The sequence below is a fragment of the Bacillus rossius genome, chromosome 2 (genome assembly GCF_032445375.1).
Source record: "Bacillus rossius redtenbacheri isolate Brsri chromosome 2, Brsri_v3, whole genome shotgun sequence".
Lineage (NCBI taxonomy): Eukaryota > Metazoa > Arthropoda > Insecta > Phasmatodea > Bacillidae > Bacillus > Bacillus rossius.
Genome location: NC_086331.1, coordinates 95,115,750 through 95,135,546, shown reverse-complemented (window position 1 = coordinate 95,135,546; position 19,797 = coordinate 95,115,750). Strand labels below are relative to the sequence as shown.

The 19,797-nt window shown below is 32.1% G+C and overlaps 1 protein-coding gene across 4 annotated transcripts in view; it reads left to right on the top strand.

Annotated features, from left to right (window-relative positions):
• LOC134529485 (CTTNBP2 N-terminal-like protein) overlaps positions 1–19,797 on the top strand; it is a 173,204-nt gene that overhangs the window by 123,503 nt on the left and 29,904 nt on the right. The window contains exon 11 of one of the 4 annotated variants that reach the window (XM_063363623.1): positions 3,941–19,793. The exons of the other annotated variants lie outside the window; for them this stretch is intronic. Within the exon in view, the coding sequence (XP_063219693.1) occupies positions 3,941–4,003 (63 nt within the window). The 3' untranslated portion in view covers positions 4,004–19,793. Of the gene's footprint in view, positions 1–3,940; positions 19,794–19,797 lie in introns of those variants that run through there. 4 annotated transcript variants of the gene reach the window in all.

Genomic DNA, 19,797 nt, shown 5'->3' with positions numbered 1-19,797 from the left:
TTTTAAATAATAGCTAGATTCTATTCCTTCAAAGTAAATAACTGAATAATATTTTTAAATTTTGTGATGTGAACTGTAAATTTAAGAAAACGGAGAGGAATATTTGGATACTTTAAAACAAACATTTTAAATCATTTTGCATAAAATTGAGTTATGTCCCAAATTATACTTAAAATTTTAACTCTTCTGTTTATTAATTTTTCGTAAAAGAATTTAAATTGCTTGTTTTACTCCTAATGTCTTTGAATATCTTATGTGAGTATGCATGGTGACAAGAAGTGTTCCTAAGAGATAAAAAATAAGTAAGAAATTCTTATGGTTATTTTTATTGTAATACATGCATGACATCAATTAATAAATTTGCTTATTAAATTTTTTAAATTGCCCAATTTTTTTTTCAGCAAGACTTCTTTTTAATTAATGGAAGGCAAAATCTGGAATTTTTATATTCAGAGCCTTTAAAAACCTTGAAATAACCAGGAATTTGGAATTCCACTCAGAGTGGCCACCATGGTATCCTAAAAGTTGGTACAAAATCATTTTCTAATAATAATTTATACTTATTCACAATCATTCATGCATATTCAGGCACACATTGCTGCTACCGCAGCTAAACCTGAGTTTGGGAATTTAATAAATACCTACCCCTTAATAATGCTTTCTTAAAAATGAAAAGGGAATTTGGAAGCCTGATTACTTGGGTAGTTCATTCCTGGAAAATAGAGTAACCACAGAAAAATATTTTGTGTATGCAGCTGTCTTATATTGAGGTATGAGCAAAGAACTATTTCTGTGAGAATTTGTGTCTACATCATATCAAGAACCATGAGGACAGCAACCAATAGTATTGTTGTTCGGCACAAACAAGAAAATGATACATCATGTATATTCATATCTTTGACTGTCTAGTAAAATGGCGGATGTAATTATTTTTGTTAACAAGAATAGTTATTACTTATTTTACACGTAGTTAAATGACATTTTTAAAATAAATTTTTTTACGTTAAGTCTGAAAATGCGTATTAATTGCTGTTTTTTAAGTCGGTACATTCGTTTCTAACCAGAAAATGGTAGGAAAACGGAAAATAATATTTAGTTAATTTTCTGTTTCTTTACATTTTTCATTTTTGTAAGGTGCGTGATTTTGGGCACGTCAATTTAATGACATTAATCAAATACTTGAGAAGATTTTTTTTTAATATAAGAGAATATTAAAAAAATGTATATTTTAAACAAATGTTGCTATATTATGCTGCAAATGGCAATGATTTTAAAATCAACAGGTTTCTTAAGGAAAAAAAACGTTATATAGTCAGGAGGGCTATGAAGTTTAGAGAGGTAATCCTGAAGAAAAACCATTGTTAATTCAAAAATATAAATGACAAGTTTTTGAGTCCTCCTCTGAGAGGATGATGTGTTACTTTAATTAGTTAATAAGTGGTTCACCATTTTAATGAGTTATGAGGTTAGGTACATGAAAAAATAGTGTGAAATTGTGATAAATCGGTAAGGTTGGAATAGTTACATTAAGAATACTGTGACATTTATTTATAAGGCAGCTATTTTAATCTCACCTATTACTATTTTATGTAATTTTAATATAGCCAACCTTCAAATAATTTTTCAGTTTTTTTTTTTTTTATGTAGCTATACTAACCTAACAAATCATTCAAAAAGTTGTATATTTTTTTTATAGCTAACACAGCCAACCATTCTCACATTTTGTAATGTACCTAACCTAACTACTCTTTCAAAAGGTGAACTACTAGTAAACTGACTACTTTACGTATCACAACACACACTTCGAAAACATGTTAAGAAATTTCAAAAGAGAACTTTGTATTTTTTTTTCTACAAAAGGCGCTGTCCTTCAGAATTACCTTCTTGGGAAATTGTAAGGTTAAAGTCATTTAAAATGAGAAAAACATTGTTTAAGTTGTTATCAATATTTTCTTATATTCAATTCACTTAACCTCACAATTTTTCTTGATTAAAAAGGCCTTTACATCTACTGAGTTTTCCATAATGTAGTGGGAATGAAATACTCAATTTTAAAAGAAATTATAAATAGTTATAATTTGTAGTTATATGTTACACACAAATGACACACATGACTCATTTGTTGAAGACATTTATGAACTTAAATATAATGTTTCGATTAATTTACATAAACGCAGGGAACATACAATGAAAATCTAAAATTTTTGCAATTATTCGAGCTCAACTGATTTTCAAGAACTCGACCCAACTGAAAATATATCGGAGGGGAATGAGTAAATATGTAGGCAATTGTTTCACTACTCCAATAGGCAAATTATCTACACCTACAGCATTGCTTTTTACAAGGTAGACTGCTTTATAGATATCTTTAAACTTAACCTGTTTGAGAGAAGATATAAATTCATAATGCTTAGATTTCTTTTGGATCTTTGATGTTGTATTGACTAAGTATCAGCATGTCCCCATATTACAAATAGGTTATCTTGGTTAAAAGTTTACAAAATATGACATTTCCATTGCCTTTTAGTGCTTAAGAAGACATTAATGACACAGCTATACGTGGAATATTATTCAGGAATTGCAAGTTTAAGTCGTCAGTATTAACATCATCAATTGTTATGGTCTCTTTTTTTTACTTACTCTAATCTTCGTAAATTTCTCCTGAGCTTGGCAGGCGAGGACATGAGAGTTTACTGAAAGTACATGAGTCAATTTTACTTTGCAGACCTCTTGAGTATACTAATTTCTCATTAAATGGTATGTTTCAAAGGGTTGTTCCGCTAAGTTAATATTATTCAATAAAGATCTCTTGTACTCTCTGTATGTGGCATCTCTTCATGACATGAACGCCAGGATAGCTGCGATCATTCAGGGGGAAGGAGGGCGAATTATTCGCCGCGTTTAAAAGTAACATTTTTCTAAGCAAATTGTTTAAGGTATTACAGAAAAACTTTACTTTAGCATAAATTTTAGTCATGACAAAACATTACAGGAGCCGGGACTTTACATGACATACTACTTACTGTATCAGTGTCAGTGGTGGTGATTATATCTAAGGAGGTATGCAATGTGGCCATGTGGAGGGCAGCACTGAGAGGGAAAATAGACATATTGTAGGAATCGACCATGTTTCAAAACTTATTTACTTCAGTGAAATTTGATAACACATTAGTGTTAAAATCACCTATAACAATTGTGTGTTAGAGTGATTGATAGATTTTTTTAAAAATATTTGATATCAACCACATGAGGTTTATACACTACGACCAGCAGAATTTTACTTTTGCTTACAATTATATCTAAAAATAAATATTTCATATTTTGTGAGTACTGACTAGGAGATTTAAAAATATTAGCGTTGAAGTCATTCCAGATGTACATTGCTGCGCCACCTCTTATTTTTACTTCACAGTCATACTTCACACCTTTGGCTTTCTCACCTGGCTTAGTGCAGTGTTGTTGTTATCTGCTCATAAACATTTGGTTGGCTCTTTGAAACCAGTTATTTGAAAGCTTTTTTTTAATAACTCAATTATTAAGAAAGTCCTGTTGGCCAATTGGTTATTATGTGAGTGAAATCTTATGTGGGAATATGTATCCAGACTTATCTTTGACATTACCAGCTCAAGACACCAAATCACCATTACACATTAAATTGAACCTACTTTCCTATTGTATGCTATTATTTTGAATGACCGTATTTACCCGCGTATGTGTCGCATATTTTATGCCGATTTTTAGATTAAAAAAAGTGTAGTGTGATTCTTATGCAAAAATATAACTTTGGGTAAAAAAAATAATAATTATAATTGCAGTGTGTCTTTAGTATGTGTGTAAATAACACTCCTGTTTTGGTTTTTAACAAGTGTGTTATGAGTAAGTATAAATAGTTTAGTAAAATATTGCAGCAGTGTGTAAAAAGCACTTTGATTGGTGCCAGTGCTCGTCTACCCAACCGCCGCACCAGTTGCCCAGCCGCAGCTGGCTCCGGCAAGTGAGGTGACTTGCTTGACTGGCATTAAGCTGGAGGAGGGGAAATCTAAACATAAACCAGTGAGTTTGTGTGTGTGCGTTAAGTGAGAGCTTGTGGCCATGTAGCAGTGGGTGACAGTTCTCTCTCTCTCTCTCTCTAATCTTCTTTTGTGTATGATTCCTCAGCTTTTAAATGCAACATTCCATGATGCTTTGAAAGCCGCACTTCAAAGCCCGGCTTTTTAAGTTCTTCAGCTCGGGCACGTCTCACTGACGTGCCTGAGGTGGGTGCTAGTTTTATAAAAGAAACTATCAAGAAAGGGTAGCTTGTGCCTTTTTTTTTTTTCTATTCTGGAAGAGGATTGGGTTCAAAAAATACCATATATAGCTGGGAAGGGATACACAGCTGTCTTTCGTTTTTAGGAGGGGTCGTAAATCAGTAGGGGAGAGGCAGAGAAAAGTGAGCTGGCCTCACTCCCTTCTACATAGTAATAAAGTAGCACAGAAAGCAGACCAAAAAAAGGTTCCAAGGTTAACACCAGTGCCATATTTCTTACGCATCAATTAGCTGAGACACGGAACAAAGACTTCACTTGTACCTACTCTACTCTAGACGGATATAGGTGTGATTCATTTTCGAGGGCTATCCTTACCATGGAAAAGTTTTATTTTTATGACCCAATTTATAGCAGTTACCCATACGCAGGGGCCACTCTTACAGTAGGTGAAACATGTTAAGTAAAAAAATTTTACTTATTGCTGTCACATTTTCTATTAGTTATTATTTTCTTAACTTTTGTAAATTCCACCTCCTATTGACATGTTTTTCCCATTTTCGGCCACAGAGAAAATAACTCAACTTACAAATATTTTCAGTAATAAAAACATCACTGTTCATTGTGTTTATGCCTCTGATATTTGTGCACCATTTAGCCAAAACTATACTTTGCATTTTTTTATGGGAAATGAGACTATACCATCTGTACAGTTTGGTTTACTGTTGTAGCTAACTGCTGGTAGTATAGTAACATTGTGAGATACACAAGCTGCAATGTTTGTAATCTCTCTCATATTTGCCAATGTCGGCACCTTGCTTGTAATGCACATAATACGTCCGCCCCTCGAAGTAATGCTCTAATTTTTTCCAGGAAAACAGAGCGCCCATCAAAACAGCGCTAATCAAATACATTTTTCCCATAAGATGTATGTTAATTAAAATATTTGTTTTTCCAATCAGGTAAGTGTACCTGCTGACTACTATTTTAATTAAGACACTGCTCCTGTTGACATTAATTTACAGTAAAAATATATGTCTAAATACATTTAATGTACTTTTAAACAAATGTTAAATGACATTTTCAGACTTAACGACCTAAAATTAAATTTAAAAATTCACTTCTCCCATTGTTTACATAGTAGATCTTAGTCATAGCATTCCTAAGTAGGTGATAACATTTTGGAGTTACAAAGTAATAATGCTAATAATATAAGATATTCATTTCAGTTCTAATAATAACTAAAAAAAAAATAAACTTGAAATTTTCTATGATTAAAATATTATGTAACCTGTTAACGTAATTCCCGACTCTGTTGTTTACTATATGCATGTCTGCCATGATTTGCTACTAGCACACCTTAATAGGCACGAGGTAAACTAGTCCTGAAAGCTTCTATCTTTACTCTCCAGAGATGCTGCTGACATGTGGGATGGTGTAAAATAAATTGGCTGAACACAGAACACACAGGCGTCGTCAAAGATAAATACACAGTGAAGGAAGCGAATAGCTATTAAGGAAAAAGCAAAATATTGTTTGTTGATTTGTGACATTATTAATTCATATCAATGGATTTAATGCTTAACATTGCCATTGTGCGCACACAGAAATAAAAATATACGTGAAAGATAACAATGTTACTTCGAATCTATGACTGCGCTTCTTCAAATCATTCCTTAATTTATTGGTGTCGTCACTTCAAAACTGTGCTAAACGAACAGCGTTATTTCGAGGGGTGGGTGTACCCTGTGGCTGCTTGAAGCTGCTAGCAATTTTTTTTTAATCCTTGTTTTTTTAGGCATACAGCATGAAACACTGCAATGACACTTTTAATATACTGGTTTTTGTATGTTGTGCATTTATTTATTTACTGCGATTGGAATTCCAAAAAGAAGTGATGTCTTGGGGGTTGTCATCGAGGTGGTTGTGACAAGCATCTATAGGATGCCACCACATGGAAGGACACGCGGACCTGGCAAAGACTCTAGGTAACATGATGTGACCCTTGTGGGTGCAATACTTGAATTTCCCCCAATCCATCCGACCACAGGACCTGTCTTACTCTAAGCGTCGGCGTGCTACTTACTGCTTAAGGAAGATGCTTGCCATTGGGCTCTTTAGGCATCCCACATGCCGCAGTTCCTGCATCAACACGTGGCCATTCAAAAGATACACTTACTATGTTAACTGGCAGGATTGGGTTTATTGGCTACAGCTCTCATACGAAATTAAGTTAACCGACAAATTAAAACTCTTCGAAATACACACCAGCATGTAATTGGAATACAATGAGGTCCAGGACACCAAGTTCGTGGACTAAGTTAGTTGATCATCGTTGAAGAAAAAAAATTCAGCAAAACGAGAATAAAATATGTAAATTAAACAGTCTACCACCCGAAATAGCCTCGAGGAAAGATGAAAAAGATTTATAAATACTTAGGCAAACTGCGAATGTAACAGATTAGTGACGAAAAAGTTGAAGTCCTCAGAGTGCGATGAGCATCCATCTTTTTAAGTGATAATCTCGAGAGACTGGGGTGAGTGCAGCACACAATGGCCACAGGAAGGCATCCAACTGCTGAACTAGATGTCTGTTAGGTCAATTCCAAAACTGTGTCAAGGGCAAAACATAATAAATCCTTCAATAAAATCCTTATAAAAAAGCAGAGACTCTTTTACAATAATATTATTTAGTTATGTAATTATTTCAATTTAACTGATTGTAAAAGATATTGTGAAATGGGTTGCGTTTCTAAACCCACGTGCATAGTGTGGCTTTGTTATTATTGTTCTAGCAGCTTAATTGGAAACATGCACACTTGAGCCATACAAATAAAAATTTACAATGTTAGTATTTACAATGGAAGTAGTGTACATATTTTAATATATTTTGCATACAATTAAAAATAAATCAATATTTCATTAAAAACATGTTTAAAAATAGCACTTGAATTCGGAGTTAGTTTAAAGTGGTGCTGTTCTGCACGTTTATAAATATTTTTGAATATAAATATATTTATCGGTACTGATAGGGTGAAACTTTCAAGGGAAAATTACCTGTTAAAATTTTATTGTTTCATTTTTATAAAGTGGCTTATTTTCCTGTTGATAGTTGTTAACTCAGATTTTATTGTACAAAAAATAGGCTGTATTATGCTCATGCACAGTCATGTAATTTGATTTTATTTAGTTTTTATTTTAATCACTTTTAATTTTATCATTTCTGACAAATCACTTTCAATTAAAACTTGCTTGTAATTTAAATATCAACATTTCGGTAGTAAACAACTAATTTTGTTGCTAAACATTAAAACACTGTCTTGTTCGTAAAATATCATTGCTTATGAGAATTTTGGAAACATTTTAAAGAAAACTAATTAAATTTAATACTAGAATGGAATCAAAATCTATTGACAAATTGAAAGGTACAGCTTTGAAAAATATTGACATATAATCTAAAAATCTATAAAATGAATTTCATTAGGTTTTTTTTGTCTCCATCTGCCATTTTGTTTCAAATGGACGAGGGCAACAAAAGAATGAAAACGTATCTAATATTTTACTAGAGCCTAGAGTGTTTTTTATATTGATACATTTGTAGCAGTGACTCCAGTTTTGTTAGCCACTACAAATATTATAATTGTTTGCATGTTAAAACAATACTCATAAGTCATAACATCACAATACTGCATGGGAAAATAAGATAGTGGTAATGGTAGATGCCACAAAAAGTATTTTGTGATTGATTCACATTTTTTTCAAAAAGCAGCTACTTTACACAATCAAAGTTAGAAAATTTACGATCGGCACTCATTGCGAAATACGTAATTATTTATTTATTTATAATTGTAACATGCCAACTAACAGGACAAAGTCTTTAATGGTAGGCACACAATTAGACACAAATACACTCACAAAAATAAACATAAATGAAAAACACAAAACAATACAATATAAAAACAAAACACACATAACAAAGACAATAAAACAAAATTCAAATGTTACAAATTAGACAACACAGAACTAAAAACACATGATCAAAGAACTAAGGAAAAAATTAAAGTCTATCAAATTTATGAAAGTTGGTTATTAGCCTAAAGATAAGATCATTGTTTCTGTTAACTGTACATAAAGTGGAAGTTAAACGACTATTAAAAGGAGTTACTCTTAAACTGGTGTTGTCAAGTATATATTTACAGTTCAATTTGTTAGTATAACAGTTTTTAATGAAAATAGAGTCAAGTAATTCTCTTCGACTTGAGAGAGATATCAGATTGGGTAGAGGAATTAATAATATTTATTAATTTTTTCTGTATGTTTTTGATTTTAATATTATCGTACATATTGATGTTGTTCCGAATTACTGAGCAGTATTCTAGTTTTGACCTAATTAATGCTAAATAAAGAGAGAGGATAGAATCAGTTTTTGTAGCATAATATGTGACATATTTAATTAAAGCTAATGTTCTTCGGGAACTAGAAATTAAATGTTCAACATGTTGGTGAAAGAACAATTTAGAATCTAGAATGATACCTAAATCTTTGAGAGAAGAGGATTTCTGAATTAAGGTGTTGCCTAATTTATAATCATATTTGATAGGAAGGTATTTTCTAGTAAAGGATATTATTATTGTTTTGCTTTTATTGAGGGTCACAAGATTTGCTTTACAGCAGTTATTAATTTCATTAATGTCAGTTTGTAATAATAAACAGTCATTAAAAGAGAAAATTTTTCTACTTATTTTTAGATCATCTGCGAATAGAGTGCCAGAAGAATGATTCAGAATTTGAGTAATGTCATCAATAAATATGTTAAAAAGTAAAGGAGACAAGGTACCACCTTGAGGAACTCCAGAACTAGCTATACAATTTGAAGAATTGGAGTTGTTGATAGATACAAAAAAAGTTCATTTTTAAAGTAACTAGAAAACCAATTAACATAATTGTCACTAAGACCGAAATTATGTAACTGAACAATAGTTTATGTTTTGTAACTATCCAACAAAAAATTATTTTTTTTTTTTTTTGAGTTTTCATTTAAGCTTTTTTATTGAAAATCTTCTACCCCGCTTTCCTGAGTGTGGAGAACATACTCAATTCTCTACCTTCAGCTTTTTATTGCTGTTTAAAATAATTAGCTAAATAACAAAGCAGACCTACTTTGGAGCATAAATATTAACACAAAATTTATATTTAACCATTTTTGTTAAGCTCTTTGCAGACACATATAAATGAGCTTAAGAAATATTCTCTCATATTTCTAACCTTCAAAAAAAATTAGACTCAACGTATATTTAATGTCATGTAATAAATATTATTTAAGCTACCCTTCTTATTATCTATATGTTCAATGATACATATCACTGTCTCGTGCGTGAGATTTCAGATATTTGTAGTTTCATGTCATTTAATTGATATCCCAAGCAAATTGGAGACAGATTGAGGAAAAAAATACACACACACACATATATAACATGATTATGCTTTGCCAACTGTATGTGTGCGCTGTGCCCGTTGTAACACGCTAAAACTGAATGAACACGGAGACAAATCAAGGAGCGTAAATAAATAAGTTACTTGCTGCAACAGAAGCTGTCCCATCATTATCTTAAAATAACATTTCCCTCATGCAACATCCACGTGTCGTCGTCGTTTTTCATTGCCTTATCAGCGATAACCAAGCCCATGTATATAGATCTCGGGATGGTCAGGAGGGCCTCCCCTGGGAACTTACAGATCCCATGACCAAACCTCTTCCTCATCTAAGATGAAAAAAAAAATCATATATATATATATATATTTGTTACCCCTTGTAATCTATTATCATAACTTTCTTCCAGGTAGATTTTCTTGTACAAAGCTACCGTGGCCAAGACTAACGTGATATGAGCATATCACATAACTTAAGGTTCCCAGATCTGTAATTTTCATCCTGCTATTAGGGTAAATTCATGCATTAAAAAGTCTTGAAATGTTGACCGGGTCCCAGGGCTCCCCACTCCCCTTTTGATGGTCCTGGGTATGGTTTTAAAAGCCAATTAATTATTAAACATTTGTTTTAAAGTTGTGTCTTTACCAAATGTAACTTGTGCCTAACTGTTAAAGCCTACACAATAAAAAAAAAACACATTTACTCAAGATCAGTTGCTATAGAAAAAAAAGTATCTCGAAACTCTTGAACCATTGTTAAAATTTGTCTTGTGTTTTCACAAATACTCTCAAATCTGCCAAAATCTAATTTCTAAAGGCACTGTAATTACTTATTTAATTCAGTTTTGTTCGTTTACTGATATCGGGCCATCGATAAATCTACCATTTAAAGCTGTGCTAAATTTGCGCCATTATTTTCCGCATTAGCTCCAACAGGATATATACTGAATGCCACGGTACAAGCATACATATTTAAGTCATCGTAGTGACTGAAGCTGTAAAATGACCAAATATTGTGTTCACCTATCCTGAGTAAACATAAATACCGTTCATGTTTATACTCTTACTGTGTGTCAATTTTACGGGTTCATAATTATGTCTTATCATATATTTGTTAAATGCAACTCGAAGGAACATTTTGGTTGATTGGCAAGAGTTGCGTTCTCTCCCTTTTGTCTCTTTTGGACATTGGTGTGTGATCATAGTTTGCATACCCATAGAGAGGATTTTGTACTAAACTCTAAACTAGCTCATCATTTCTGGCAGATTGGTGATACATAGTTGTGATGCCTTTCTCCTTTGAATTTTTTCAACATTTTGTGGAGTGCTACAAGTAGACCCAACCCGTTACTCTTTTCATGCTTCTGGATACTACAGCACCTACCTTATTTATTATGGGATTCTGTTTTTGAGCAAAAATTGTACTTTTACACTTTAATTTCTGTTTTATTTTAACCTGTGCTGTTTTTTTTACTATGGTTTTTTTTATCCACATTTCATCTCCTATGGAGATTTGTATGAGATTTTGAAGTAATGCAGTTATTATTATTCATTTGATTTTAAACTTTTAAAATCCTTTTGGACTCAATGCAGATGCAACCTTTAACCCACTAGTTACACAAATTATGTAATACAATTCACCTTGAATAGTGATAGTGATACATATTTCAAAAAGAAAAAAAGAAAACTTTGCAATAATTAATTACTTTTTTAAGTAGCCATAAATTAAAATGAAGCATACATATTTCTAATGGAATTCAAAGAATTTAATGATATAAGACAGAATGATCATGGAGGGGTGTATTTATATTTTTCCAACAAAACTAAATGACCATCTTCTAAAGAAGCCATTTCATTCTTTAGTCAAGCCATTTAGGATGAGTTTCCTTCGGATCAAAATTTATGCAATTTGTTGCTGACAATAGATGTGCATCTGTAGTAAATTTAACCAATCATGAAGCAAAGATTGTGTTTCGGTTTTTTAACACACAGCAAGTTCTAGATATTTTCGCAAAAAATGCATGCTCCTATTTCTAAGAAGATTTCCGAAGGAGAAGATGAGCCACCTGCACTTTGTCTCGTGGACACCAGGAGTCTTCCTGCCACCAGAACTTTCTCACAACAATTTAATCACAAATTTATTAGATAACTTTTCAAAAGCATCTTAGTTTTCTAGTTCATTAACTGCATTGGCCTATTTCCTGGAAAAGATATTGCTGTAGTTTATTTGACTGTAGCAATAATTTTAATCATTCAGTGTATGGGTTTATTAATGTTATAATTTAATTTTACTACCAATTTTTTTGTGTTTTCTTTTTAGATATATGGTATCCCATCAATTTGCACTTAATTTTTTTTCTCATTTACTGTGCCAATCCTAGATTTATTTATTTTGGCTTTCAAGATTGTTGTATAAGTTATCATTACTTCTAAATCAAATTACTATATATAATAAATGTAAGCGTGGTTTGTCAGTGCGTGCCACTATAACTCCGCAACCCACTCTCTCTGTCCCAGGAGGGGGTGGGGGGAATTATATGATAGGGTAGCCCTCCATCCCCCATCCATGAAGAAGGTATTGGTTTGTAACTGCAGTGGTTAAGTTCAAATATATGGGTGACAAAAGACTTCTGATGTGAAGTCGGTGAAGCAGCCGGGAATTGAGTTCCGAAGTGGCCTAGATGTGCCAGAATGTTTCTGTGTATTATAGAATGTTCCAGAGTATTATAGAAGGTTCTGAAATGTTATAGAAAGTACCAGACAGTTCTTTACCATCAAAGAGATATCCTGTTCCAGAATGTTATAGAAAGTTCTAGAATGTTCTAGAAACTGCAAACAGAAATCCAGAATCTTTTGGAACATTCTCTAATGTTCCATTATCCTGTTGTGGTAGGGATATGTTCTAGCTGAGAAGGGTACATGTAGGTGATGGCGAGACACGTCAGTGTACTTTAGTAAAAATGTTTGGAATTAAACACATGCTTTTCTTACAATTGCAAAATATCAGCAATACCCAGAAATTATGTGAGCGAAGCTGCTGGTTAGCATCTAGTTATGGATAGTGTGATCAGCTAAATCATTGAGAAAATCTATTTTCATGTTGGTGGTGTTTTGTGTTATATTTTCCAACTTCGGCATAGTTATTTTTGTAATGTTTACTAATTTAACCAGATGTCATGCTACCGAGCTCTCAGTTTGTTGAGCACCATACAGTCTAGTACAGTCAAATCACGGACACAAAGTTGGTTAATGTTAGCACCTTTACAAAAACATTTGCTGTCACTTTTGCTTTAGTATGCATGCTGTTTCATTGGAAATAGGTTCCATTTTCTTGGGCAGGTTTAATATTTTTGCTTGTTATATTTAATATAATTTCATTGACCTGGTGACATGTTTTGTCTTGAAGCTCTTTCTATTACCTTCTGAAATTTTACCAATAGATTTTTCTTTTGTGCTTCTTTGTCGCACATTTTTTACTATGAATAACTTGTACTCCATATTGTCAGATAACATAACTTTGCATATTCAATGACAGCTCTCAAATCATCCGGTTATGCAGTTTATTTGCATGGTTTAAAAAAGTATTTTTCTGTCATCATTCTGCCACACTGTTTAATATTTAATTTTGGTTTTGTTGGTGCATAGCACAAAGACCTTTTCAGGTGGGATTTTTTTTTTTCATGTTACAGTAGACTACAGATTATCCGGATGCAGGTTATTTGGTTTACGAGTTAACCATGCCATATTTCACTTCCATAAACCCTAAACACAAAAATAACTTTTTACTATTAATTTTATTTTGTGATCAATTTATGTGATAGAGCATTTTATGCTGTGATTCAAGATGAAAAATTCTGCTAAAATAGTAGTACATACATAGTTGGTAAGTGTTAGTTAGTATGCATCATGAACTTCGAAACTGCTAGGGTAAATTATAAACGCACCCCTGTAAGTCGTGTGTGCTTGTGTTCCACATGCCCTTGTGAATCGTGCTCAGGTTGGCGCTGGCATGGAGCTGTTCCGTGACACGCATGCGATAATGGGCCTGCTTAGTTTCAAGGCAGCAGTCACATAGCGTGGTATTGTTTTCTGTTGTAATCTTCAGACAGTAATATCTAATGATAAATACAAACGAGTGGTACTTGACATTTAATAAAAATTAAAAATGAGCAACCAGCTAAAGAAAGGAAGAAGTACAAAACAGCTGTCCCAAGAATATGGCATTGGGGAACTAACTGTACTTGATTTACAAAAGAAAAAGGATGAGCTGTTAAATTTTGCATCCATGTCTGACTACTACAAGTGGTTTGCAGAAACAAAAAACCATTAAGCATTACATGTATCAAGATCTGGACAAGGTCATAGAAGAATGGTTTAATCAACAACGGGCTCTAGAGATCCCTGTCAGGCATAATTTGCAGCATACATGCAAAATTATTTTTTGAAATTCTGGGTCTGGAAGGGAATTTTTATGAATCTTCTGGATGACTAACAAAATTCAAAAATTGTCATGGAATTTGCGAAATTAGTATCCAAGGTGAAAAGTTAAGTCAGGATCAAACAGCTGCAGATGCATTTTGCGGTGTGTTTCAGGAACTCATTGAAAGAGAGAATTTAATCCCATATCAAATTACAATGCCGATGGAACTGGGCTATACTGGAAATGTCTCTCTACACGAACCCTAGCATACAAGAGTGAACAGTGTGTGCCAGGCCATAAGGCTAGGAAAGGAAGATTGACAGTTATGTTTTGCTGAAATGCTTTGAGGACACACAAGCTAAAAAAAATTTCTTCATAGGAAAGGCAAAAAAGCCTCAATATTTTACCTTGCAAGAACTGACTTGTACATTCCAGTAAAGTATTTCAACCAGAAGAGAGCATGGGTGGATAGAGTCATATTTAAGAAGTTGTTCGATAACCTTTTGTTTCAGAAGTCAGTTAATTTTTGAGAAGCGAAGGGTTACTAGAAAGAGTAGTGCTTGTGTTAGATAATGGTGGAATTTTTATCAAATATTTGCCACCAAATGTCACTGCAGTAATCTAGCCTATGAATCAAGGTGTGATTTCTACCTTGAAACAAATCTATCGTTCAAGTTTGCTCCAAAAACTAGGCCTGTGCGAATATCAGTTTTACAGTTTCAATCTAGTACAAATATGAATACCAAATTATTCGCAAGTACAAATATTGAATTTGAATAGTAAAATTGAAAGAATTCTTTTTTCACATCATATAATAACTTCTGGAAAATTAGACAAATAATATAAAGTGAAATGTTGGTTAGGTTAAGTTATCTACAGTGTGGCATTTCTGCCCCATTTTCTTTCCTTGGTGGTTTTATGTCTTTAAAAATGTTTGTATTATTTTTATTTAAAAATGTTTGTATTATTTTTATTAATTTATTTGGTAGCTTTATTGTCTAAGATGGTTTGTAATTTTTTTAAATTTAAGTTTTGTGTTTTTCTCCCTTTTTGAATTCCTTTTGGCCGTTATGTACAGGCAGAAGGCCTTGGTTTCCAGAAGGTTATAGTTCGTCCAAATAAATGAGTAGTCAAGTGTAAGGCTGTATTTTATATAAAATATTGGGAATAATATTTATGTTGTTATTTTGTAATATTTTAGTCTTAATATTGCTGGATGTATTTTAAATGGACTTTAAATGTTAGGCCTCCTCACTGAGTAAGAAATTTGAGACAAGACTTTAGCTGAGGGCGTGCTGTAAGAGGACGTCGTGACGTGACCGGGAAACGGATGACTTCAGCGCGCGCAGTGTGGTGCGTTCCGGCTGTTGTGTCGGGCACCAGGAAGTATAATTTTGGTGCATTAACCACAAAAGAGTTTATGCTACTTTGCGCCGAGATGCATAATCTTTACGTGTGAAAAAGAAACTGTGATGTATAGAGTGATTGAAAACTTCTATGCCTACACAGCAGGAGTTTTACGTAGCTATGCATGCAATACATTTTTATGTTGATCAGCCTTAAAACGGAGCTGTAGACGTGCTCAGGTAAGAGGTGGAATGAAGTTTTACAAGTAAGTGGCCAAGAACATTCATCAATATTTACGTCCCACAGGATACTGGTGTCGGTTGGCGTGTATTAATTAGACAGATAAACTATTGAAATTGTAGTGTTGAATTTTGCGACCCGAATTGCCTTTATAAACGGTGATGATTTTTGGTACCGGCTCACACGTAAAAAGTTCAGCTGCTTATTGTAAGGACTTGTAATTCAAGATATGAGCATTATGTTTACATTGGAACTAGTACGTTAAAGTAAATTTTAATTAATTTTTTTTTATTTTTGTAATTCCAGTTATAGGAATTCCTGATTAACCGCCTCCTTTTTTTTTTGATGTTTGAAAATGATACAGTTAAGTGAGGATAGAGTTTGTCTGGAAACAAATGAAATCCAAAATAAAGTTGCAAAAAAGTTCTTTATTTAGTTTGAACTGTTACTTCAGAACCTATCGTTATCTTTTTTTTTATTGAAAAGGTTTTTATTAATTTTGAATTGTTTTTCCTTAATGAAGGGTTTAATACATCAGATAATTTACATGTGTTGATGAAGTTAAATAAAGATTTGTATTTATTATGATGTGCGGAAGTTGTCACTTTTAACTCGGATGAAGAGTAAAGGGGACAAAAAATTATATTGACAAACAATATTTGTTGAAATATTTTAACTATGAAATAAAACATTGTGTTTTTAATTATGCAGCTAACTTCTGTTAACCAATCTTAACATTACCAACCAACCTTTTATTTCATTTCCTATTTGCCTCATTTTCTAGAACCTGCTATTCCACATGTTGATCAAGAAAATTTTCATGAATGGCAAAATAACATGAAATACAATACAATCCATTTAAAAAAAAAAGTGAATATTTTTTTTATTTCTGTATTTACAAATAAAATGAACTTATATTCATATACTTAAACCCTAGTTATTCACGAGTTTTCATTGTTAACACAGTGTGACCATGATATTTGGTGTGAAGAAATGAATACAAATAATTTTTCGTTTTCAAGTTTTAAATAATAAATATTACATTTTTTTGAAGTATTCACACAATTGTTCCATTACTGTTTAGCGAGACAGTAGTAAAAAAAACTTTAATACTTGTTGCATGTTTAAAACATCGCTTATTGATCATGTTTTTGATTATGAAGTCTCATTAAAACATCATAAATGGGGATTTATATTGCACTAATAACTTAACCTCAACCGTGAACATTATATACAACAAATTCATGAAGTATGCTATTCCAAATATTCATCAGGAAATGAAGATTCGTTATTTCAAAGTGTAAGTATTTAAGGTCAAATCGAATACGAATAGTTTTTTATTCTTATTCGAAAATTCTAATATTCGAATATTCTCACAGGCCTACCAAAAACCCATTAACAATGAAAATGATTCAAAATAATTTTAGAAAAATTAAGGGTTCTGAATGCTATTTACAAAATTTCTGCAGCATGGGATCAAATTTAGCCATCAATGCGAGTAAAATCCTGAAGAACAATTATTCTAAATAAAGACGATGATTTAGTAGGTTTCACTAATGGCAAAATGGTAATTTCAGCTACACATTTAGCACAAATTGCTAATAATGTATCAGGTGGTGAGCAAGTACGTGAGCAAGATATTGTGAAATGGTTGAATGCGATGTAAACCAGCCTGGCTGTGTTGTACGAACTGATTATGACATCGTTCAGAAAATGATGGAGGAAGAGAATGAGGGAGGAACTGGAAGTGAGAGTGAAGGTGAACAGCCCGTAAAAGTGTCACACACTCTTACGCACAGTTATGCCGACGGTCTTCTCTACTACCTGGACACGGATGAAGATAGCCTCCTAATGGACAAAATGGTTTTACAGAGAATTCTTTCCAATTTTCTTAAGAAGGAAAAAGAAACCAAAAAACAGACTTAATTGAAGGATTTCTTTTGCTGCTGTGTAACTTTTATGGGGACGTACAATACGGCTATGTTTTAGTGATATGTACTGCAACTGTTTCTGTAAATTATGTCTAACACTTTAGTACCTATTAGCTATGATGTACTGTGCATATGTATCAGGGTATTATAATAATTTTCATTGTGAGTCATGCCGAAAAAGCTGCCGTGATGTACTTGGGTAACTGTACATTTATGAATTATGTTAGTCTGGATAAAAAGATTTTAACTATACTTTTTTTCAACATTGCTGTAACCCTCTTTTTCAGTTATCGGTGGACCCCTTGCCAGTCATTACCCTGAATAATCGGAAGTCTACTGCACTTAGTTATCTTTCATTGGTACTTTATAATTGCATGGGTCATACACAACATGTTTATACTGCTTTTATACTGTCTATAAATATATAAATAGCCAAAAATAATTAATTTCTATATTTTCATATGTGTAAATTTCTTGAGGTGAGATGTAAATAATGAACGTATTCACTGTAACAATGCCTCATCACAAAGTAAAACATTTTATACCACATTTATAATTGTGAGCTTGTAATTGATAAATTATGATTTTATTTTATTTTAAACTTTCTTTTCAAAACCTTTTATATTGCAGAGAAATGAAATTATGCCACTTCCTTCACAAATAACTATTTGATTTGGAACTCTGGCAAGTAGTTCTCTGGCTTGTTTCATTGCTTCATTCTTAAAATTTTGTATAATTTCCAGCCATTATAATCTTTTACAAATGTACATAATTCTAGCACCAATTACATTTATTGCTGTAAACTTTTGGAATGTAAACATACACAAATTCTCAGATCCTAGAAATATAAAATTAAGTTTTTTTTGAACCCAAATTTTTTTTCAATTTTGTCTAAGATGACATAGGAAAAAAAAAATATGAATATGCAGGTGTGCAATAGACATTTCAGGTTGTGGTTATAACTAATAGAACTAAATGTACTGTGCTGTTGTTTTAAATCATAATTTCTTAAATCTAGCCTTGTATATTCATATTCATGTTTATTCATAAGGGAATATTTGTTAGAATTATTATTTTAAACATTCTGATTTTATGATATAGTTCAAACATTTAAATTATTATTACAACAGTTCTTTGCTGGAAGTGCTCACAGTAACTAACAAATGTTACATATTTATGGAGTGTGTGAACTTTATAAAGCATGCGATGCAGTATGATAGGTTTACAAATTCAGTTTTAAAAATTTAATGAATTTGGGTTCAGGAATTTTGCCTCCACCTATAAATCTAATTGTTAAACTGTTGTGACTGACATGTTACTACTAGAATTTTTTCTAGGCATACCAGACTTAAAAAAAAAAAGTTTCAAACTATATAAGTAAATAAACAAAGTGATCACGAATTGATTCATCATTATTTTGAATATAGCAATGACTGAAGTTGTATGTTAACTTGACTTCAATGTATATGCATTGCATTAACTAAGTATGAATTTGTAAGTTAGGAAATATCAATAATCTTTCTTTCTAATCTAATTAATATGTTCAGGGCTTAAATAAAAAAGAAAATTTTTACCTTTCAGGTAGCCCTATTGGTGACAAAGTTTTTTTTATTAGTGCTTAATTTTAATTTTAACTGTAGCTTCTTGGTTGTTCTAATTAAAGGGTTATTATATAACACAGGATTGTAATAACCTAACTAATGTTTCCATTATCTCACTGTAATGACAGTTTATAACTTTTCAGATATCTTCTTTTTCCAAAAAATAAAGTTTGTAAATGAATGCAAGTATATTTGCATCTCTGCAATTTATTTCACTGACAACTGAGCAGTTATTCCTAAACAATAAATTTTTTATTCATGAATGGGTTGTTTACTTGGTTATTTAAGTTTAAAAGTATAATTTTTGTTGCAGTAACTATATTAATTTACAGAGATGTTAAAAAATTACTTTTTATTCATCTAAAAAAAGTAACCGTTTATCTTGCATGCATACAAGGTTGTAAATGGAGTTAGTTTCAGAAAACGAAATCCGTTTTTTGTTGGAAACTTTTCATAACTATGTAGTTGAATGTGTTTAATGTTTTTGATATTAAATAAATTATTTCATGTCTGTGCAGTTAGGCAATGTTGTTACAAAATTAAGTTCACAGATTTGCAAATGAATAACTGTGTAATAATAT